General features: G+C 51.7%; 1 protein-coding gene across 2 annotated transcripts in view; it reads right to left on the bottom strand.

Moving 5' to 3' along the window:
• The window catches only part of FHAD1 (forkhead associated phosphopeptide binding domain 1), a 144,203-nt gene that overhangs the window by 13,751 nt on the left and 107,705 nt on the right, over window positions 1-22,747 (bottom strand). The window contains exons 20-29 of one of the 2 annotated variants that reach the window (XM_073903319.1): window positions 19,315-19,422; window positions 15,028-15,201; window positions 12,967-13,192; window positions 11,508-11,592; window positions 10,833-10,939; window positions 9,036-9,195; window positions 7,689-7,821; window positions 4,028-4,157; window positions 3,029-3,153; window positions 56-148 (exon numbers count right to left, since the gene is read on the bottom strand). In XM_073903319.1, coding sequence (XP_073759420.1) covers window positions 56-148; window positions 3,029-3,153; window positions 4,028-4,157; window positions 7,689-7,821; window positions 9,036-9,195; window positions 10,833-10,939; window positions 11,508-11,592; window positions 12,967-13,192; window positions 15,028-15,201; window positions 19,315-19,422 — 1,341 coding nt within the window. The remainder of the gene's footprint in view (window positions 1-55; window positions 149-3,028; window positions 3,154-4,027; window positions 4,158-7,688; window positions 7,822-9,035; window positions 9,196-10,832; window positions 10,940-11,507; window positions 11,593-12,966; window positions 13,193-15,027; window positions 15,202-19,314; window positions 19,423-22,747) is intronic. The other variant, XM_073903320.1, reaches the window with a different exon arrangement.

Here is a 22,747-nt window from a genome sequence, read left to right on the forward strand (position 1 = left end):
ATGACTGTGGGGGACCCAGCTTTGGACAGAAGGGGACGGTGCTGTAAGTACATACCAGCTTTTCACTGAGATCTAAAGCCTCAGCTACATCCATTTTCCCTGACTTTTCCATGGCTGGGATGGCTGAGTTGGCAAGGCCATTCTGAGGCTGAAATAAAAAAGAAGTGAAAACTCTCTTGGCATGCCATTGTGAATGTCTGCATCCTGGAGATAAAACACCGTAGTTATCGAAGATTGACTTGAGAGACTTGATTTTCCTTTCAGTTCCTGACCAGCCCGTCTGATTCCTCTGTCAACTGCTCTCTGGCAACTCTGCTCCCACCCTTCAGAACATGACTCTCACTTGCCTTGTTCTCTGGTTACTTACTGTCTTCCCTCTGGACCAGTGGTTCTCAGTCAAGGGTGATTTTGTCCACCCTCCCCTCCATGCCCCAGGACCTTTGTCAATGCCGGGATACATTTTGGTTGTTGCAGCTGGAGGTGGGGAGTGCTACTGGCATCCGGAGGGTGGAGAGCAAGGATGCTGCTAAACATCCCACAGTACATCAGATGGCCTCCCAAACAAGGAATTACCTGGCCCAGATTATCAGTACTGCTCAAGTTGAGAAACCCCAGTCTAGAGGACAAGCTTCATAAAAACAGAGGTCGTGTTGCTTTTGCTCACTATTCCATTTCTTGTGCCCAGCATGGCACCTGGCACAGAGCGGGCAGAGAAAATAGCTTTCCTCCTTTTATTAAAGAATCTCATTTTTAGGCAACAGAAACTATACCATACATATACACCAAATTTGGCCAAACCTTCTCCTAGTGCTGGAACCTGCTGGGCGAGCATCCCTTCAGACCCACTGCCAAAACAATGCCCAGTGGTGTTCACAGCTGTACCCTCAGTAACACCCTCTCAGCCAGCTGGCTGCTGAAAGTCCCTACTGACCGTACGGAAGAGCCACCAGACAGATCAGGGAGTCTGGAAGACCATAAATAACTGTAATAAACCTCCCTAAAAAGCAAACTGGGTTTTAAGTGCTCACCCCGAGCGTCTCTTGGCCCATAGCATTTGCTGGCACTCCACTGTAAGCCTCTGAGATTAAAAAAACCCAACTACAAAAACATAAAGGCTCAGAAAGTGACTGTGATAGATAAGCGTGAGTTATTTGTCTCTCCGTCTACAGCGCTGAGTGTGAAGGAGGGGATTTGAGGATGACAGAGCCTGAAGTACCACTCAGCGTCTCCAGCCCTGGGCGGTGTCCTCTGTACCCTGCTCCGGGTTCCCCTTCTTTTCCTGATGGAGGGTCACCTAAGGCAGAATCTGGTGGATGAGGTTTAATCACACAGGCCCACGTCCTCTGCAGACTAGCAGGGAGCTAGACACAGTCCTGGGTCCATCAGTCATTATGCTGTGACCTTGGGTGAGGTACCTGACCGCCTGAAGTCCTAACTTTTCTTATCTGTAGAATGGGGATCATGACAGTAACTCCAACAGAAGGCTGCTGTGAGGGTTGAATGATAATAGGCTGAATGATAAATGGTAGCTTAGCTCAGTGCCTGGCACACGGCAAACACTTAATAGATGTCAGCGAGCCTTCCTCCTGCTCCTTCTCTTCTTTTAGTTTGCATTATTGTCAGCCTTGGAGGACTGAGCTCTTCCGAGAGGGTTGGGGGTTCTCCTGCTCTGGGGTGGTGGTGGTGGCATAGGGTCAGTGCTAGGGTGAAGATAAATCTTGGGAAGCAGGTCAGGTTATGAGAGCCAGCTGAGTTCCCCGCCCGGAGACTGTCTCTCCACTTCCAACCTCGGAGAATGAGGGCTTATCCAGAAAGCCAGCACATTCCTGAAGACTCACATCCCTAGCAAATGTCTAGAAAAATGGTGCAGGAGAATGTTGGTACAGATAGGATGACTTTGTTCCGTGGTCTAAAAGCCTCTGCATGGAGGGGAAGAACGAAGGGGAGTAAGTCGGAGGGGGAGACGAACCAAGAGAGACGATGGACTCTGAAAAACAAACTGAGGGTTCTGGAGGGGAGGGGGGTGGGGGGATGGGTTAGCCTGGTGATGGGTATTAAGGAGGGCACGTTCTGCGTGGAGCACTGGGTGTTATGCACAAACAATGAATCATGGAACACTACATCAAAAACTAATGATGTAATGTATGGTGATTAACATAACAATAAAAATAAAAAAAAATAAAAGCCTCTGCGTGGTGTAGATCCAGCTGTGGCAGTAAGCCACGCCCAGCGGATCCCGTGATTGACCGTGACCCGAGCGGTCCATTGTCAGGTGTCAATCAGGCACCCATCAAACATCCATTTAGGGTACAGGGCACCTTCAACGTAACAGTCAAATCACTTCTGAAAATCCTAGCAAATAAAACTATTTCCCTTAAGAGAGGAAGGGTTTCTTGAGTGACACTATCTAAATACTATTAAGCAATCATAACAGCTATCATTTATTAAGTGTTTGCTCTGAGCCAGACGCGGGGATAAGCACTTAAACCAGCCACTTCTAGGTTCTCACCAGTGCGCAGCTGGGCAGAGGAGGCCCAGAAAGGCTAAGATTCCACCCGAGGTCTCACGGATGGCGGGGCTGGCATTCGGACACAGGGCCCTCTGACTCTAGAACTTGCGTCCTCTTAATCAACCCTCCAGCTGCTCTTTATGTGTTCACGCTTCTCAGTTTGCCGTGCAAAGCAAACTTCAGGCAAACTCATGGCATAATGTTAAAAATTAGCCTGTTGAATATTTTCTGCAGGATATAACACATCGTGTGAAAAGGAGGGCCCACCAGAGATTGTTCTGGACCGGTGTCAGTGCAATGATTTAACACGCTGGGCACAAATGGAGAGCAACCTCTCTGTTCAGACATGGGGCTGCCGGTTCGCCAAAGCCTCGAGCTGGTGGCGCAGACGCTGGCCTCCCAGGGAGGCCTGGCCCCAAGCCACTGACGTGTGAGGCCGTGCCGGGGCACCCGGCTAGTGTCTGCCCTCACGCCCACCCTCTCCACGTGTCACCGCAGAGAGAAACTTTCTTTGGTTACCGCTCCGATCTCTATTCTTGAGAGAGTTGGCAAATCAGGTTTTGCGTCCAAGAATTTCTGGACATTTTTTTCCATTCTGACCGTCTTTAAGTCTAGATAGGATTCAGTCAGGTGGTCCTTATGATCTATAAAATAAATGAGAGTCAAAAGAAAGGGTCAGGAAGAAGTTATTGCATGTAATAATCACAGCTGCTGGGGTGCCTAGGTGGCTCGGTTGGTTAAGCATCTGACTTCAGCTCAGGTCATGATCTCAGGGTCCCAGGATCGAGCCCGAGTCGGGCTCCCCTCTCAGCAGGGAGTCTGCTTCTCCCTCTCCCTGCTCGCCCCCCCTCCCCAGTTCATGCCCATTCTCTCTCTCTCTCTCTCTCAAATAAATAAATAAAATCTTAAAAAGAAATCACAGCTGCAGTTTACTGGACCTTACTGCGGGCCAGTGCTGATCTCCACCACCCTCCCTTGGCAGGTGAGAAATAGGCCTAGACAGGTAAATGGCTTGTCCAAGGTCACACACAGTTAGTAGGAGGCTGGGGCCTCGCAGGAGCCAGTGCCGAGACATGGAGGGTGAACTTTCAGCCACAGGAACCAGGCTGGAACTTGAACCCTGGCTTCTGGGGCTTAGCCCAGCACTCCCCCCACCCCCAGCAACAGGTGCAGTGTCTTGAACACGTTATCCCTTCTAAACGGAGTATCCTAGGAGGTTCCCAAGGCTGATCCTTGCACTGTGAGTCCATGACAAAGTTCCCACCAGGCCACAGCGAAATAAGAAAAAGGACAATGTAGTGAGTTTTTCATGAAATCCCATTTATTTAAGATCAAGGCTTGCCCTTGACTCTGAGATCATGCCTGCCATCTTTCCTTGTATGACAATGTCCTTTCGGCTATGAAGTGATGAGACAGAAGACGGTGGTCCTGGCCAATGTCAGTGCCCAGAGTGACCTCTAGAGTCTGGGGCTCAGGGCTCTGAGCCGGGAGAGGGAGACCAGCAGGGAGGGAACTTACTTGATGAGCAGACCTTCTCAAGCTCCTTAATTCGCGCACGCAGTTCAGACAAGGCCTTTTTCTGACGCTGAATGATTTCCTCATGTCGGGACCCTTTGCACTTGGCCCCTAGATCACTGAAGGATTGTTCCTGTGGCCAGAATGGTATAGAGGACAGCTTTAACAGGGGTCAGAATCTCTCTCTTATAGTCCAAGAAACATGTACAACTCATGACTAGCAGAGACCCTGTCACTTAGTACCTTGGAAGCTACTGTAAGGGGCTTCAGCGCAGAAGGAATTTAAATTTTTCATTTCAAATATAAAGTCACATCTAGGAAGATTTCCAACTTTCTTACCTACTTAGCATATCTATAAATAAAACCCCCCCTCTATGTTCCCTCTCTGTGTTTTATATTTTCTTCTAATATTCTTCTAAGCTTGGGTTTCCATTTGTTGTCATTTGGGTCTTGTCTCAGAATAATCACATCAAATTCTGCTCTAGGAGGGGGCATTTTTAGATAAGAACACATAGTACTTTCTTCTTGACTGGAAATAGGGATGGCTCCTCAATATTTGCTAGGGGGAATTTGATAGATTGGGTCATGGTTGGTCTGGAGAAAGGAAAACCTTCCTCCGAGACTTCTGGAGGTTCTACTGTCCAACAGAACTTTCCGGGATGAAGGAACGGTTCCACTTCTTGCACCATCCAATATGGCAGCCACCAGGCACAGAGCACAGAGCTAGCGTAGGGCTTATGAAGGGCATAGACAACGAGAGGTCTTCTCTATCTTTTAAGGGTCATGCCCACCTTTCAGATTCAGAAGAACGCAAGGTTCCATCTTTCAGGAAAATTCCCAGACACATAAAAATTTGCATACAGGGGCGTCTGGGTGGCTCAGTTGGTTGAGCGTCTGACTTTCGATTTTGGCTCAGGTCATGATCTCAGGGTCCTGGGATCGATGGTGCCCCGCATCGGGATCTGCACTCAGTGGGGAACCCGCATGAGGATTCTCTCTCTTCATCTCCCTCTGCCCCTCCCCCCTGCTCTCTCTCTCTCGAATAAATAAATCTTTATAAAATTGGCATACAGATTCTGGAGGTTCAGGGCCCCCCTGAAGCCCAGTAATGAACTCTATGCATCACATGGGCTCCGTGAGAGCAAAGTCTTTGTCTCCATTGGAGACTGTGGTATTCCCAGGGCCCAGCACTGTGCCCGAGCTTACTAAACGGTCCACAATTACGGAGCCTGAATGAAATGAGGTTAGAAGCAGGGTGGGGGGCGCCTGGGTGGCTCAGTTGGTTAAGCGACTGCCTTCGGCTCAGGTCATGATCCTGGAGTCCCGGGATCGAGTCCCACATCGGGCTCCCTGCTCGGCAGGGAGTCTGCTTCTCCCTCTGACCCTCCCCCCTCTCATGTGCTCTCTCTCTCTCTCTCTCATTCTCTCCCTTTCAAATAAATAAATAAATAAATAAAAAAGAAAGAGTAGCTTTAAAAAAAAAAAGAAAGAAACAGGGTGGGAAGGAGCTTGTTCCAGCTTTCTGGCTGGGACCAGGGCTCAGCAGCAAAAAGAAGGCGGCGCGCCACTCCTGGCTGGACTTAGTAGGACCTCACTTGACCCTGACATGGGCTTCAGCCTGCTTATAGGCTGCATGGCTGGTCCACTCTTCCCAGGTTGATTCTACACTGGCCTTGCTGTCTTTGAGGATGTCCGTTTGCCCAGGAAGGTCGTGTGTGTGTGTGTGCACGCACGTGTGCGGGAGTGTGGAGAGGAGGCTAGGGTCTACTGACCTGGGGCTGGGGCAGCCCCAGCAGCGAGGCTCGGTGACAGCCTTCATTCTGTCTGAAGAGTATGCCCGAGCCCGATGTGACCCTTACTCATGGCTCTTCTGGGAATTTGTTTATTTAGAGAAGAAGATGGAGATTCTTTCTCATACAACTCTGAAGCCCTCTGACCCACTCTGGCTTAGAAAGCAGGAAGTAGCCTGAGTTTGGAAAGCCATTCCGAGAAAGAACAAATACTTTTTTCCTTTTATCTTGCAGCCTCCCTCCCCCATCCTCTTCAGTTAATCCTGCCTCATAAGGGAAGCTAATAATCTTGGGCGTCCAGTCAACAATCCGTTCTAGCAAACTTGTGCAGAGTCAGAGGGGGTCTGGTGTGAACAGGAGCCCTGGGCCTCCCCCCCTGCGCCCAGCCCCGGGCCTGGCACTGAGTGTCTGCTTATGGTTGTTGAGCGAGCGAACGAGTATGGGCCGGGTCCTGCGCTGAGAGCTCGGGATTCCGACAGGTCTGAGCCAGGAGCGAGACTTGCTCCCCGCCCCGCAGAGCTCAGGGTGCGGGACCGCTGGCGCTTCCCCGGGCACCTTCACCTTCTGTGAAACGCTCCGGACAGCGGCGGTGCTGTCCAGATGGCTGGGCCGCGAGCCCTTTCGGTCAAGCTGTGTGCGGCCCTGGCTCACTGCTGTTTGGCAGGGGAATGGCATCTTTGAGAAAGCAGGAAGGCAAGCTGACACACTTGGCCTTCTTTCCAAGTGAAAATCCAAAGCCCATTACTGAAATGCCCTGTTGTCTAGTTTCATAAAGCAAAGGGGAAAAGGATGTCCCTGGACTCCAGGAAACCCGAGGCCTCGAGGAATTGCTGCACCCGCAGTCAGCCTTCCACAGACAATGGGAAGCATGACAGCCCCCGCCCCAGGGCGGAGTGGGAGTGCCACCTTGGGGGGCAGCGTGGTGAAGGCTCTTCTCACTCAGAGACACGCTCCCTGTGTTCCGAGCAGTTGAGGCGTCCAGACATGCAAAGGCTTCTGGGCAGGCACCCCAAGAGGAGTCACGGAGAGACGGGCACGCAGCAGAAATGGTAAATGGCTCTTTGGGAAGACAGTCTGGCCCCATCAAGCACAATTTGGGATGCCCTCTGGACCCTGCATTTTCATACCTGGGCATTTGTTCTATGTACACACCTACAGGGACATTAACTATAGCAACGTGTGACAGTAGACACAGCCTCAGTGTCCATCAGCAGGGGCCTCGGGGTGGACAAGAGAGAGGCAGTGGAATTCTGCGCACCCAGTTAAAAGAACAGAATGGCTCTTTATACACTTACTAGGAAAGAGGGTCTTTATATATATAGTGTTCAGTGGGGGAAAAAAACACGTTGCAGAATATACATGGCTTAACGCCATTATTTTGCAAAAAGATCTCTGGAATAAACATGCATATATAGGGTGTGTGTGCTTGTGCGCATAAACAAAGTTTGTTTCTCTACAACCCCACGAGGTGGTGGCTGTCACGCCTGCTACCTTCCAGACAAGGGAGCCGGCATACAATTACCTCCCTGGGGTCAGCGTTTCTGGGTGCAGGAGTCCCACCCCGGGATGGAACCCGGGCGGCCTGGAGCTGAGGCTGGCCTTCGCGCACTGCAGGGTCGCGCCTGTATGAGGGTAGGGCAGTCTCTGTGAGGAAAAGGGCTGACGGCGCACGTGCCAAACTGCCGACAGCCGTGACCTCCAGTGGCCGCGGGAGGAGGGCAGGGACTACCGCTTTTTACTGTGCGCATTTCGCATAAGCAAGTCAGCTCTTTTGGAACTTAGAATGCAAATGTTTTCAGACGCAAAGACGGGCACCATTGGGCTCTTTTTTTTTTTGCACTGTCCCCGAGCGGCCAGGCCTGGGCGGCACTCACCTCTTGACTGCTCAAGAGAATGTCAGTGTGGACTGGTTCTACCTGCACTGAGATGTCACACATCTGGGCCGTGTTCCTGGGCTTCCGTTCCTTCTCCTTGTACAGCTGGACTCTGTGTTTCTCTTGGGAGGCCCTAGGGCAGAGGAGATGAGTCACTGGACAGCAGGATGGCTGGCAGCCTGAGGCTCCAGGAACCACGACTGACCTTTGGAGCCACTGACAGAACAGAAAAAGGAACTCCATTTTTATAGGTAACTGAAACCTTCAGGTCTTCAAGTCTCCTGCCCGCAGATTTCTGGAGACTTTAGTCTCAGGGGACTTCTAAAATCGTGGCCAGGGCGGCAGACACCTGTCCCCCTTTGTTTCCCATACTAGGTCTGCGGGACACCTGCTGGGGCATTCACTGGGGCACTTACCGAGTATCTGCTGTTTCTAACACTTTGTACGTGTTAACCCTTCTATTTCGCGTAACAACCCCATGGGTTGGGGGCTCTCCTTGTCTCATTTTACAGGCAGGGAGAGAGACACACAGCAATTTGCCCGTGGTCGTGAAGCTCGTAAGTGAAGGTGGCTGGCTTTGAGTCCAGGCAGCCTGTGTCTTTAACCACTGTGTGAATCTGTCTTGGCCAGAAGCCAGGAGGCATATGAAGCTACAGGGTAGTCACAAGATGTGGATTTTACTCAACCTTTCTTGGAGAAAACATTACTCTTATGTCAAAATAAGGACAAGTTGTGGATGAAACTGCAAACTCACATGTATTTTTCAGACTAATCTGTGGAATGACAACGAAATTTTACATTTATTTTAAGCTGACTTCTTTTACCCCAGTTTATACGTTGGTTCCATCAATATTTATAAAGTTCCCTACGTGCCAGGCACTGTGTGAATGCTGGGGAGTCAACAGCAGGCAAGGTCTATATGGGGGTCCTTATGGGGAAGGTGGACAGTCAAACAGGCCATAGCAGCCTGGCTGTGTGAGAAGTGTTAGGTTGCATGGAGTGCAGGGGCTGAGAGACCCCGGGCAGAGTAGGAGCCCTTGGCTATGTTGGGTGAGGGTAAGTGACAGAGGGCTCCTTGGAGGAAGTGGCATTTAAGCTGAGGCCTGTCCTCTGGAATACTGGGCAGGAATGTTTGCGAGGCGGAGAACTAAGCAAAACCCTGTTTTAAATGATGAGGTTGTGAAATAATGAAACACATGCCTGCCTGCCATCCCTCCCTCCCTCCCTCCCTCCCTCCCTCCTTCCCTCCCTTCAACATTTACCGAGTGACCTCCACGTGGGAGGCTCCCTGGGCACTTGGGTGTGTCTGGGCTCCCTATACCATGAGCCCATGGGGTTCTCACACACCTGAGCGCCTCCTTGAGGACCCCCAGCTCCCTGTCCTTCCTTTCCACCAGGCTGGTCAGCTGCACCATCTTTTCCTTGAGCGCTCGCAGCTCACTGCTTTGTTGCTGGACCAGCGCCACGTTCCGCTCCAGTTCCATCTTCTGCTTTTCATTAAGCTCCCCTGGGAGAGACAGGAAAGCTGGTGAGGGGGTCTCCCGCCTCAGGGCTCTGCCAGGGCCACGGCCCATCGGCCAGGTCTACAAGAACCATGAGGCGGGTCCACGCTGCAGGAATTCTCACGGCAGGGCTGGGGGCGGGGGCGCGTTAGTAACAGCCAGGGGGTCTGCCTGCATCTTAGCAAACCACAGCAAAGCCCTGTCTGACCCCGGCGTTCCAGAAGCTGTCGGGGCCCTGCCTTTGCACCTGTGGCCTCTGGGGGTTCCCTGGTCCACCTTCGGCTGCCTGCTTCTGCATCTGTTTGCCTCAAGCGTGTTCCTCCTCCGGCCTCTGGGGTCTGCTCTGCTCCTGGGTCTGCCAGGTACATCAGCCTCCACCCAAGACTGGAATTCAAAGCCCGGCTCCCCTCACCCCTGGGGCGGGCGACCCGGGGGCTGGGCTGTACCCTGCTCCCCAGCGTTCGCCCCCTGCAGAATTCAGCTCCGGCTGCCCGCTCTGCCCCTGACTGACAACACAACTTTCTTTGCCTTTGTCCCTCTCCTGCCTCTAGTCTTACCTCCATTGCTGCTGGTCCCGGGATCGCCTCTCAAACCCCACCACCCGCAGGAGCATTCTGGTCTCAGGGTCAGCCTCTGTGGGCAAAACCCAAACGGAGACACTTGCATTACCTCAGATTTTCATAGCAACCCTCCAGGTGAGTTACTGGTCACAGCCCCACTTCAGGGAGGCAGAAACAGGCTTGGAGAGGTAAAGGTGCTTGCCGAAACTCAGGGGACTAAAATAAATAGCAGATCCAGAGCCAGGTCCAACGTCTGTGGATTTTAGAACTGGACCTGCTAGCCTCTCTACTATACTTTCTCCTACCTCAGTACGGAAACAATCACTCTTTGGAAAATTCAGCCATAAATGCCCGGGGGGCATTGACAGTACAGCTCAAGGGGGAGCAAGTACCACTGAAGGTTTTGGGGGTGCACAGGGTTTGAGATGGGGACAAGACAAGAGGAGTGCTCTTCGCCCTCCCTTGACTTCCCCAAACCGAGTTCTGTCTCCTGACTCCCGCCTGCCTGTGCCTTTTGGGGCTGGGAAGGAGAAAATGTGTGTAAGAAGCAAAAGAGGGGAGGCAGAAATAAAAGGATGGGGTTGGGGCAGGGAGAGAAAAAGAGCAAAGTAGGAGTATTCAGCCAGACTGGTTTGTGCTCTCTGGTCCCTAGTGTAGGAGGTCCCTAACGTCCTGCCAGCTCCAGGAAACGGGTGTGTTGGAGGTGACTTTGCACAGGAGGAAGGGGAGGCGAGGAGAGAGGACCTTCCTTGCTCTAGGTCCCAGAGCTGCGGGGTGCTGGGGTTTGTGCCCTCCCTCCCAGCCTTTGCCTCCAGAGACAAATCCTCTAAGGCAAAAGGGGATTTTTCTCAAAAGGAAAGTTGCATTTCAATGCAGAGTTCTGAAGCCCTCTGAGAAGGCTCCCTGTGGCCCCCTGATCAGGCATCTGTCTTGCTGACCGAGGTACAAATGCTCAAATGCTGTGACCGCCCAGGAAAGCAGGTCAGCAGGATTTTTAATGCTAAGCTTCCCAACTCTTAAGCCTGTTCTTTTCTTTCTCAAAGTGGGTCAGGAAGTCAAGAGGCGCAGGCAATCATACAAACCTCTCAAATCTGACATTCGGTTGTGGGCTTCCGTGAGGTTTTTCCTTAACCTCATGATGACCTCCTGCTGAGACAGGATTTCCTTCTGAGCGGTCAGTAGATCCCCTCTGAAACTCACAAAGACAGGCCAAGTCAGCTCACCTCAGTCCCCAGGATGTCCCCATTGCCTGCAAGGGGCCAGGGAGAAATGCAAAGTGATCCTCCTTCAGTGCGGGTCCGAGGGATACCAGTCCCAGCAAGGGGGAGAAGCATGCTCTTTAAAAATTCTCAAAGCAAAAATTCATTTTGATGCTATATACATACACATATATATATATATATATATATATATATATATATATGGAGATAGGACAGAAGATCCCAGCTGGGTTCAATCTGAGGCTGAGCTATGACAAGTACCAGCTTATTTCACAAGTGATTAAGCTAAGATGCAGCAATGGGACGTGACTTGCCCAGAGCCACACACCTGCAAGGGGTTGAGTTGGGAGATGAACACAGATCCACCCAGATCTTTCCATGATGCCATCCTGACCTGCTAGAGGATCGAGAAATTCAAATGACAGCAAGAAGACCCCAGACTCGACTCCTTTTCTTCAGGTTTTGATGACATGGCCAGAAGCGGGGGTGGGGAGGGGTGTCTCTGGCCTGGTGTGCACACACCCCTTGGGTACTCACATCAGGGTGTCACATACTTCATCTTTGACACTGCTCTCCATCGGAGGCACTGCTGGGGGGTCTCGCTGCATCACCTCCTCCTGGACTGAATCAGAGGGACCCATGAGCGTCATTACCGTCCACATGCAACTGATGCTCTCCTTCCCCTGGGCTTATAAACACACCTGCGTCTTTTCCAACTTAGCCACCCCCCTAACACCCTGCTGCCCTCTCCACCTAATGAGCCCCACCATGGGTTCTGTGGCACAGGCTGGGATCCCCCACGTACGAGCTCATGAAATCTTTCCAGCTACTCTCTGAGGCAGGGATCATGAACTACATTTACAGGGCAGGAAATGGGCACAGGAGGGACAGAACTTGCCGGTGGCCGGTCAGCGAGGCCGGTGAGGAGTGGAGCCCCAACCACTGGGCCACACCGCCTCCCTGTTCGGCCTTTCCTCCCAGACAAGTCGGGTCCTCTCCTCAAACTTACTCCTCAGCCCACCGCCTTCTGGTTTCCATCCTCACCCTCAGTCACACCTTTATTCATTCATCAGGTGCTTATGGAATGTCTGCTTTCTGGCAGATTCTGAGCTAAATGTGACTACTTTCTTGTCACCCTTCAGGTCCCAGCTCCCTCTGACCTCGACCTGGGTTGGGAAACTGAGTCCCGCCTCATACCTGGGCCATGGTGCCCTGTTCCTCCTGGGTCACCTCAGGGCCGTCATTTGATGAACTGCAGGGACCGTGCCTGGATTCCATATGGAATCCCCAATGCCTAGAATAAGCTTGGAACCTAACAGATGCTCAATGAAGAGCGTCGAGTGAATGAAAGCATGACGTGAGCCCCAACAGCTTGTCAGCTGGCTGGAGACCAGGACCATAGTTCTCAATCAGGGGTTAGTTTGCCCCCCCCCCCAGGGGACATCTGGCAATGTCCGCAGACGTTTCTGGTAGTCACCCTGGGGCGGGGGTGCTGCTGGCACTCAGGGTGCTGCGGCTGAGCAACCCTGGCCCGAGGCCTCAACTTCCAGAACTCTCCTCCAAGAGCTCGGCGTCTTTGCAATGCGTTGCATCGCCTTGGTCATTTAGGGCGAGTACGTGCTCACAACACTGAGTTCTTTTCTCAGCCCCTTTTGGATTTCTTTTTAAAGCTGTTTATGAAAGGCCATTAGACAAAATCGCAAACTCCTGAGGGCAGAGAGAAGGCTCTGAAAGGCCTGGTAGTCTGTGCATCTCCGCTGGCTCACTGGCTCGGCACAAAGGATGTCCCGTCCCATTGTTGTGACTTCTGCCTAACCTGGGCCTCGAGGGCCCCTAACTTTGTGTGTTACGGGAAGAAAATGGGGCCTCCAGGGAAAAAAGGAGCGTTCAAGCGAGGTGCAGCATTTTCTGGCCCATCATCAGCCTACTGAGACCCCCGGGATAATCAGAACCTGCCCTGAACGCTAAGATTTCCTTAGCTTCTCTTTGGACCGACCTGGGTCGTTGTCCTTTAAGGTTGCAATCTCTCCTTCTATTTTTTTATGATGCTCAGTCACTTTTTGGAGTCTTTCTTCGAGGCTCACGATCGTCTGGGAGTGCTGTTTGATTTGCTCCTTATATTCCCTGATTTCTGTTTCAAATCCGTGTTTCTGTGAGTCCTGTTCTTCCTGGAGGGCCTTCACTGTCCGCTGTTGCAGCTGTATCCGCTCCTCCATGATGAGCTGGGAAAACAGGGACGTCATTAGTGTGATCTTGGGAGCTGGGTGTGATGCCAAGGACGACAATAGCAATATGCCCCTTTTGCACCCACAGGCATGGAACTTGGACCCACCTCAGGGCCTTTGCACGTGCTGTTCCTTCTGCACGGTACTCTCCTCCCCCCAGCTCCTTGCATGGCTGACTCCTTCTCATATTTCAGGTCTCAACTCCAATGTCACCTCCTCAGAGAGGCCCTTCCTTGACTCCCTGTCTAAAGGAGCGGACTGAGACACTTTCTATTCCATTTTCTGCTTTCATTTTCTGTGATGTACTTATCACCATCTGAATGATTTTGTTTCTTTATTTCCCATTCCCACTAGAACGTAAGCTCCAGGAGAGCAGAAACTTACTTTTCCTAATTTACCAATGTATCCACAGTGCCAGTGCCTAGATCCCTGCCATAGCATCTAGACCTAGATGCTCAATAAGTATTTGCTGAATTAACAAATGAACAATTTTATAAGAAAAAGAGAATGAATTTGTATTTTTTTAAATTTATTTTGTATTTTTTAAAGTAGGCTCCACACCCAGCATGGAGCCCAACGTGGGGCTTGAACTCACGACCCTGAGATCAAGACCTGAGCTGAGATCAAGAGTCAGACGTTAACCAACTGAACCACCCAGGAGCCCCAAATTTCTATTTCTTAAAAGCAAAAAGTCCCAGTCATCACCAAGAGGTGAGCTGGACCCTTTCCCTCGGCCGCCCTGCCCTTCCTGAGGCTCTTCTCGGGGCTTCTCAATGCCTCTCATCCTTGCTCCCCTCCTGCTTCTCTGACCACTCCTTCCTCAGCTCTCCTGATGACATCAGACTCCTGCTCCTTATTCCCGGCTGACACTTTGGGCCGCAGCCCCCGATCCTGAAGCTCGCTCTCTCTCTCTCTCTCTCTCTCTCTCACACACACACACACACACACGAGTTTTAGCGATCATGCCTCCTCTAAATTTGCCTTGCCAAAGCCTGAGCTGGCCTCTCCAACTCCAGTCCCTCTGAAATTCACTTTGCAAACTTTGGCCAGATGAGTCCTCATTACCTCCTTGCCCACAGACCTGTTGGTTGAATGTATGAATGACGAATGAGTGCAATATTGAGCCCTGATGGTGGAGGGCCTTGAATGCCGGGCTAAATTTTATTTTATTTTATTTTTAAAAGATTTTACTTATTTATTTGAGAGAGAGAATGAGATAGAGAGAGAGAGCATGAGAGGGGGGAGGGTCCGAGGGAGAAGCAGACTCACTGCTGAGCAGGGAGCCCGATGCGGGACTCGATCCCGGGACTCCAGGATCACGACCTGAGCCGAAGGCAGTCGCTTAACCAACTGAGCCACCCAGGTGCCCCTGAGCTAAATTTTAAAACATTATCTTAAAGTCTGTGGAATAGTCATTGATTACTAAGGTCTGGGGCTGCTCAGTCCTTCAGCCTGATTCTGTGAGGACCCTGTATTACAACATCTTAGAACTCCTGGAGAGAGGGCATTGTAGCCTCAGTTCACTTTTCATTCGAGACCAGCGCTTCTCAATAGAGGGTGATTTTGCCCCCCAAAGGACATTTGGCGAAGTCTGAAGACACTGTGGGCTGACATGTCAAGGGAGACTGCTACTGGTGTCTAGCAGGTGAGACCCGGGGTGATGTTAAGCATCCCGTGATGCAAAGGACGGCTGTGCACAAGAAAGGGTTAACGAGCCTGGGGCAGCAGCAGCCCCCAGGCTGAGAGCCCCTGGTCTAAATCATGAGTTCTTCCAGCGCTGTGATCCTTCATCGAGGGAAAGATTCTCCCGTCCCCGGAAGGCACCAACTCACCATTTTTGTCTTGGCGGTTTCCAGTTCAGCTAACGTTTCATTTAATTTCATGGTGAGGCTCTCTGCTCTTAGGCTCTCGGCTGTCTTGGTTTTCTGAGTCTCTTCTACCATGGCCAGTGCGTCCTTTAATTTATTATTTAAAACATCTTCTTTTTGCACTTTTAGGTCTATTTCCTGGACAAATAGCAAACATCAAATTAACAGAAATTCAGGAATGAATATTTACCCTAGCCGCCCCCTGGCCCAGCCCCCCATTTTCAGAAAGGAGGTGAACTCTATTCTGTTATTGTCCCTTTTTCAGCCCAAAGTCCATGCTTTCTCTGGAAGGTTCCAATTACTACAGAGCTTGCTTGTCTCTCCTGCTGAGACTGTCTCCTTGTGATTTCTGGTCTCTGAGCTCAGTTCTGTCACCTGGAGCGCACTGAGCAAGTTTTATTTCTCTTTTATGAGATAGCCCTTTAAATATTTGAGGAGGGCTGTCATGTCTCTCTCTAAATCTATTTTCCAGGATAAATGTACTGAGCTCCTTCCCCCCTTTGCCACAGGATCTGCCTTCAGCACCCTCCTCCGCATCCCTCCCTGGCTTCGGAGGGATGGCCTCCCTTCTTCCCTCTGGGCTCCGGCAAGGTGGACTCCCCTCGTCACGTCCGTGCACACCTCGTCCCTCCTCCTGGATCCACTCTTCCAGCCCTGCACTCCGAAAATTCTACTCTCCTCCTGGAGCCCCTCCTCAGACCATGCGGAATGTAAGCTTTGTGACTGGTCCTGGGTGGGGGCTTCACGAACTTTATTCACTTGACTTTATTTTTTAAAAAGAGATTATTTATTTGAGCAAGAGAGAGAGAGAGAGAGAGAGAGAGAATGAGAGAATGAGTGGGGTGGGGGAGGGGCAGAGGGAGAAGCAGGCTCCCCGCTCGATCCCAGGACCCTGGGATCATGACTTGTGCTGAGGGCAGTTGCTTAACTGTCTGAGACACCCCGGCGCCCCTACTTGACTTTATTTTTGAAGAGTGGTTTTGGGCTCACAGCAAAATTGAGAGGAAAATACAGAGCTCTCTTATATGCTCTCTCCCCTCCACTGTGCGGGATCAGCAACATCCTGCACCAGAGGGTACCTTTGTTCCAACTGATAAACCTGCGCTGACATATCACAGTCACCAAAAGTCCGTAGTTTATGCTATAGGGTTCACTCAGTGCTGTACACTCTACGGGTTTGAACAAATGTATAATGACACGTATCCACCATTATAGTATAGTACAGAGTAATTTCACTGCCCTGAAAATCCCTTGTGCTCCATCTGGTCATCCCTCCCCTCCACCAACCCCTGGTCTTCGGTCTCCATAGTTCTGCCTTTTCCAGAATGTCACAGACTTGGAATCATACTGTAGGCGGGCTTTTCACAAACATTATTTCATCCAATGTAAAATAGTAGTCAATGAGATGTAGTGCTGGCAGGCTCTGTTGCTGGCAGTGTAAACTGGTAGGACCTTTTATTTGGGAACATGTATCAAGAGGCTGAACATGTTTACACCCTGTGACCCAGCGATTCCACTTTTGGGAATCTATCCTAAGGACATAACTGCACACATTCACGAGGACTGACATGCAGGGCTGTTCAGCCAAGCGTTTTTTTTTACTTGAGTGGAGAGTGAGAAATAGTCCCAGGGCCCAACCACAGGGGACAGGTCAATAAATTGGGGTCCATCCAACACAGTGCAAACCCTGGTCAGCTGTCCATGGCAGGTCGTGGAAGAATGTTTCATGCCATAGAGACATTTTGGTAATGTGTTCAGTTAAAATACAGCGGCCAGGTCAGTGTCCACAGAGTAACAGGGTAAATCACTTTGTAACAAATGGATGTTTGCGATGTCTGTAATAAGGATCAACGTGTAGATGGTCTGGGAGGAAGCCCATCAAAATGTCACTAGTGGTAACTCTGCTCAGTGGAAATCATGGGCAGTTTTTTTATCTTCTTCCGAATGATTTTCTGTAAATAGTTGCTCCTTTTATAATCGGGAAGGGAAACGGACTTAAAAACAACAAGAAAAATCCATTTTCGTCATGCGATTCCTGTAAGCCTCACCTGGGAGCCACTTCGTTCTCTGCGTATCACCACTGAACTCCATCTGATTCTATTTCGGGGCCTTCACATCACCGTGACTGTTGAGAAATTCCAGGGCAGTGCAGACCGCGTGCAGCCCTGGCCAGAGAAGGTGCTCACCAGAGATGCTGGCAGGCATCCCCTGAAGCCGCCTATCACCTGCAGCGAAACACTCCAGCTGTCCCGGAGAATCCACAGCAAACTGATGGTTTCTCTGATGGGCCGCGAAGCTGCCCAAGGGCAGAACGCACTGCCAGGCATCTTTGCTCCTTGCCAAGCGCTCAGCCTCTTTGACTCAAGGACAGGACAATAAAGTTGACTGTGCCCCCGGGTCTGGATTTATTTTTCTTCTCCCCGCTCTCCTTCTTTCTCTTGTGCCCATTGCTCTTCTGTGTATACGAGTAAAACAGCATGTGAATAAGCAACTCTATGTCTGGGTAGTTCTTTGACCTTGTCCTTGCTTGGTATTTATTTCCTGGTACATGGGGACTTCCTGGGGAGGGGTCCTGTTTCTCCTTGTCTGGTGTGATGCCCCCGGTCTGCCTGGAGGGCTGTCACAAGACCTAGCCCTCTGATGTCACTGTTGTTTTCCCTGAGGCTGTTGAGGGTGTTGGATGCACAGCAGAGTCCTCTATCTGATGATCCTTAGGACAGATTCTCTCTGGGTTGAGTACCGAGAATGGCTCAATATCCACGAGCCATGGGTTCACTTTGATCCAGAGAATTGTGCAGCCCCCTGAGCCTTCCCTTTTGCTGTAACTGTTAGAGTAAAAACTGACCGTTTGTTGATTTCACTGATACACGTTTTTTTTTCATTTCTTTGTGGGGTTTTTTTTTTTTTTTTTTGGCATTAGTCTCATCCCTGATCGTTTGATGTCCTCACTAATCTACTTTAAAAATGTTAATATCTCCTTTCCTCCTGCCCTGAACTGAAGTGTTTTATGGAAGATCCATGGTGAATCGTTTGGGGAAACAAGGCTGTGTGTGAACAGATTGTGCCCCTGGGGCTCTGTGGGCCCGCAGCATCTGCCCGCCCTCCCTCAGTGCACCAGCCTCGGCTGACAAGCCCTGCATCATTTCCCTCGACTCTGTTCTGCCTTCTCTGGGCATGCTCCAGTTGGTTATGGTCCCTCTTAGGAAGCCGTGCCTGGGACCGATACGTCACGCAGATGTGGTTTACTGATGCCCATCTCTCTGGGGCAGCGGTGTTTCAAATGCACCAGCACCACATAGGGCTGCTTGTTAAAGATGCAGATTGCTAAGTCCACCCCCTAGATGGTGAATCCGAACCTCTGGGGGCAAGGGTCAGGAAATGGGGATTTAAACACCACCCCCCCAACCCCGCCTCAAGTGATTCTATGCATGCTCATGTTTGGGAATCTTGCCTTAAAGAAAATGATCTAAGATTGATGTGAATAGACGCAAAGACCTTTTTCGTCCCATCTGGTCTTCAAAGTCCTCTGAAATTGTGTTTACCTGCATTGAAATTTAACCCCCTATTGTCAGGGTGTGTGTTGAATCCCTTGCCTTGACTTTTTCGATATCAGCCATTGTGTGTGTGTGTCCCTTGTACTGTTGGGACACAGGAGGAGTGAATTCTGTCCTACAGAGTGGAGGTGCCTAAGACAGGGTCCCATCAACAACCTGTCTGCTCCTCCCAGGAACAGTTGTCAGTGCGGTTTGACTGGGCAGGTCGTGGTACCCACGGGGACAAGTCCGGCAGAGATGCTTCTGTCCAGGGGATGGAAATTCAGGCATCCCTCCTGTGACCCCCGGCAGCTGAGGCCACACACTGTTCAAGGATAGTAGGGAGAGGAGGGAGACAGTGCGGGGTTTGGTTCTGCCCCTCCACATCCCAGCTATGAGCTCATAATAATAATAATAATAATAATAATAAAGTAAAAGGAGCCGACACACAGAGCATTCACTGAGTGCCAGACACTTTCCTCTGTGTTTTATGAACTTGTGAGTAATCAAGCCTCACCACTCGATGGGGCTGATCTATGGGCATTATCTGGACTTCATAAGTAGGGAAACGTAGGCACAGGGATGGTAAGACACTTGCCTCAGTTTGCGTGGGCAGAAAGCGGCAGAGGTGGGATTCGAACCCAGACCACCTGCCTCCAGAGCCCTGCTCTTAACTGTGCTGGGCGTCTCCCTGTCTGCTCCTCTCTGAGACTCTTACCTCTTTCTGCTTGGTTATGTGGTTCTCCAGATCTTGCACCTTCTTCTTTTCCTTCTCTATGGCCTCTTTTGCTTTGTGTTTCTCGTAGGCGAGGCTGCTCTCTGAAATCTGGAAGTCAGGGACAACTGGTTTGAGGGAGTGTACGCGAGGAAGGAAGGGAAGGGGCACCATGAGGGAAGCCAGGATTAGTAATCGCCCAGACCAGTGAGTCAGGGCTTGGGAGTAAGGGCTCAGGGAACAGAATGCTCAAGCGAGAGAGGGGTGGGAGTCTTGGCATGCCCACCACGGCAGCGAGAACCTGAAGGTCATGTCCGGTTAGTTACTGCATAAAAGAGAAGGTTATTCATCGTTCAGGATTTTGGGGATGTGTTCAGGAAGTGACATGCTGGTGAGTGTTCAGGTCAAGGCGTTTGGCACTGAGCCACTAATTGAACTGGAATGTGGGCCCTCTTTTGGGCAGTACCTGGCTTCCTGGGAGGCGGGGCAGGAGAGGCAAAGTGGAGGGGAGACACCTCCTGTCCCAGCAGACCTGACACACCTGTGGCTTCAGGCTCTCTCCAGCCTTCAAAGGCTTGGGTCCAAAATTTGATGTTCAGGACAGTTTGGAACTGAGAACATGTAGCCCGCGGGTCCGGTGATGTGCAGGTGGGGAGTGAGGACCAGCCTCACCTACACAAGCCCCAGGAGGTACACGGTGCAGGGGGTTTGGAAAACTCACTTTGCAGCTTGGAATCCTTGCGGTGATGCTCCCATACAAACACAAAGTTCACAGAAGAATATTTTAAAAAATATATGCATGTATGCATAGACAAGGGCCTGAAGAGATGTGTACTGAAATATAAATACCGGTTATTTTGGGGGACTGGGATTAGGGCAATTTACATTTCCTCTTTTCGCTGGTCTGTATCTTCTATGTTTTCTTGCGTGAACATACATTATTTGGCAAAAAGAAAAATGACTGCAAATTGTCCTAGGGAATACGGTGCTGGGGGGTAGCACGAGGCTTTGGGGCTGTGTGGCCCTGGAGAAAAGGTCTTTCCAACAGTCCTGCCATCGGAGCATGTGTCTTCAGTCGCCATCCCGCCTGCCCTGCTCTGCACAGTCCTCCAGCCCCACCTGGGCTCTGACTCACCTCCCTGCACGAGCTTGGCATTTGCCTGCTGCCAAGTCTGCTTAAGATTGCCCCGCCCCCACCCTGCCAGTTGGAAGAGGCTGCCGGCCCCCTTCTGCATGCCCCATGGGATTCTGCGCCACTTGGCGTGTCACAGTTGAAAATAATGATGATACTGACTCCTCTTGAAATGCTTGCCACACGAGCGCTGGGCACCAGGCACTGAGCGCATCCGTGCATCTGACTGGCAAACCCCCAGAACGTCTGCCCAGTGAGCTGCATTCTGCAGGTGAGGTCATGGTGGCTGTCACCGAGGCAGTAAGGGGATGGATAATGTACAGAGGTCACGCCACCAGGGAGTGGCGGTGCACGCTTGGACACCAGTGCCCTGCCCTAATCATACGGCCACTTGGCTTCCGGATCTTGACTTACGTGTCGTCCTGATTAAAACCCCACCCTCCCCAGAGGCAGAGACCTGCTTCTACGCCCATACTTAGTCGGGCACAGAGTCCACCGCACCACGGCGGGAGCCAGTGCCTCAAGACCTCACTCCTGGCGCATCTGTATAAGGGACACTCTAGGCACAGCTGCTAAGTTTGACCTCACTCCCTGCACGGGCTGACACAGTCCCACTGCCAAGGTCTTTGCTGGACTGTCCGCCTCCCCACCTCATTAGACCCACACCATCCTCCCGACCCCACCTGGACGCTGACCTCAGCTGGGCAGGTACTTCATAATGAATACACTGACTCCTCACGACAAACGTCTAGGGTGGTTCTGCCACTACACGCACGTTACGGATGGGGGCACAGGGATGGCAAGACACTTGCCCAGGGTCAAACAGCATGTTGGGGCAGCGCTGGGATTTGAACCAGAATTGGCACTTTTTGCCCACCAAGCTTTCCTGCTTTCCTGCCTTTGCGTCCCCCTCCGGCTTTCTTCCCCGGACCCCTCATCTGGCTTTCATCTTGTTCCAGCCTTGTTTCCTTCCTCACACCGCTGCCCCCGTCCCTCCAGCTGAGGGAGGCCCCTGTCCTCTGCAGCTGGGCCACTTTACCCAGTGGCATTTTCTCCCCCCCAGATGTTCCCTTCATGTTCCTTCTCCCCTCCCGGTCTCACTCAAGTGTCACCTCCTCAGAGAGGCCCTCCCTGCCTGTGGCCACTCTCCAGCCCACCCCTTTGATTTCCCCACAGGCTTGTGGCCCTGGAGCTCCCGTGTGTGCCCCTGGTTATGTGGTGTCTGTCCCTCAGCCTCGAGTGGAAGCTCTGGGAGGACTGCACTGTGGTGTTGCCAATGCCCAACAGCGCCTGGCCCATGCTAGGTGCTCGGGAAGCATTTGTGGGTGGATGAATGAAACAGAATCGAACAATTCATGGAGTCAGTACTCTGTTTCTGGGAGTTCCCTGAGGGCCAGCCCATGTCTATGCCCCCTGCGGCCTTGGAGCCCAGCTCACGGAGCTGCCACTACAGGTCACTGAGTCCTCTCCCTGGCCTCCAGCTCCTGAGAGCCCTTCTTTGACTTCTCGCGGGGAGGGGGGGTGGTTGGGGTGTTTGGGTTAACCTGAGTGACATCCCTCCTCTCAGCCTTAGGTCTGCCTTCCATGAGTACTCCAGGCCGGTGCGGCTGGTGGGCCCAGTCCCCAGGCTGGTGGAGGTGGCTAGAGGTGGCCGTCTCCAGCGCTCCCCAGGCATGGCGCTCGGGCCTGCCCAAACCACTGTCACCCTCTCCCTGAGGGTGCACTTCTCATCCACTCCGGATCTCTGGCACTTACTCGTGGGACTGCTATGTGAGCTTGTCATGTACTGGTCTGTGCCATCTTACTCCACGACTCTTTGCGTCTCTATAAAAGGTCTATGAAACCAGGAGACCAGAGCTGGGAGCGAGTGTCTTTCTACAGCGCCTGTGCTGGGTTGTGTCATAAGTACCTTTCCGTTAGGAGGAGGGAGGTGCTGGCTGAGGGACTGACCCAGACCCCAACCCAAGGGTTCTCTCCTGGAGCGCATCTCTCTGCCTTCGGTGGCTGGGCGGGGGATGCTTATGTAGAGGGCCATCTATGTGCAAGGTGCAGGTCTAAGTCCTCTGCCTATTTACTCATTTAATCCTGCCAGGCAGGGGCTGTTACCCTGCCTATTTTAACAGAGAAGGCAACTGAGGCCCCGGAGGTTAAGTGACCTGCCCTAGGTCATACAACTAGGGCGTTGTACTCGACATTGGCCACTTCCCACGGAAGTGTCGCCCAGCACCTGCCCACTGGCCTGCCATATTCTCCACTGGGGCGTAGAACCATGGCCTCCTGTCTGGCCTCGGAGCTCCTTCCACA

Source organism: Callorhinus ursinus, unplaced genomic scaffold (assembly GCF_003265705.2).
Source record: "Callorhinus ursinus isolate GAN/ISIS: 27379988/994484 unplaced genomic scaffold, GSC_fseal_2.0 scaffold18, whole genome shotgun sequence".
Classification (NCBI taxonomy): Eukaryota; Metazoa; Chordata; class Mammalia; order Carnivora; family Otariidae; genus Callorhinus; species Callorhinus ursinus.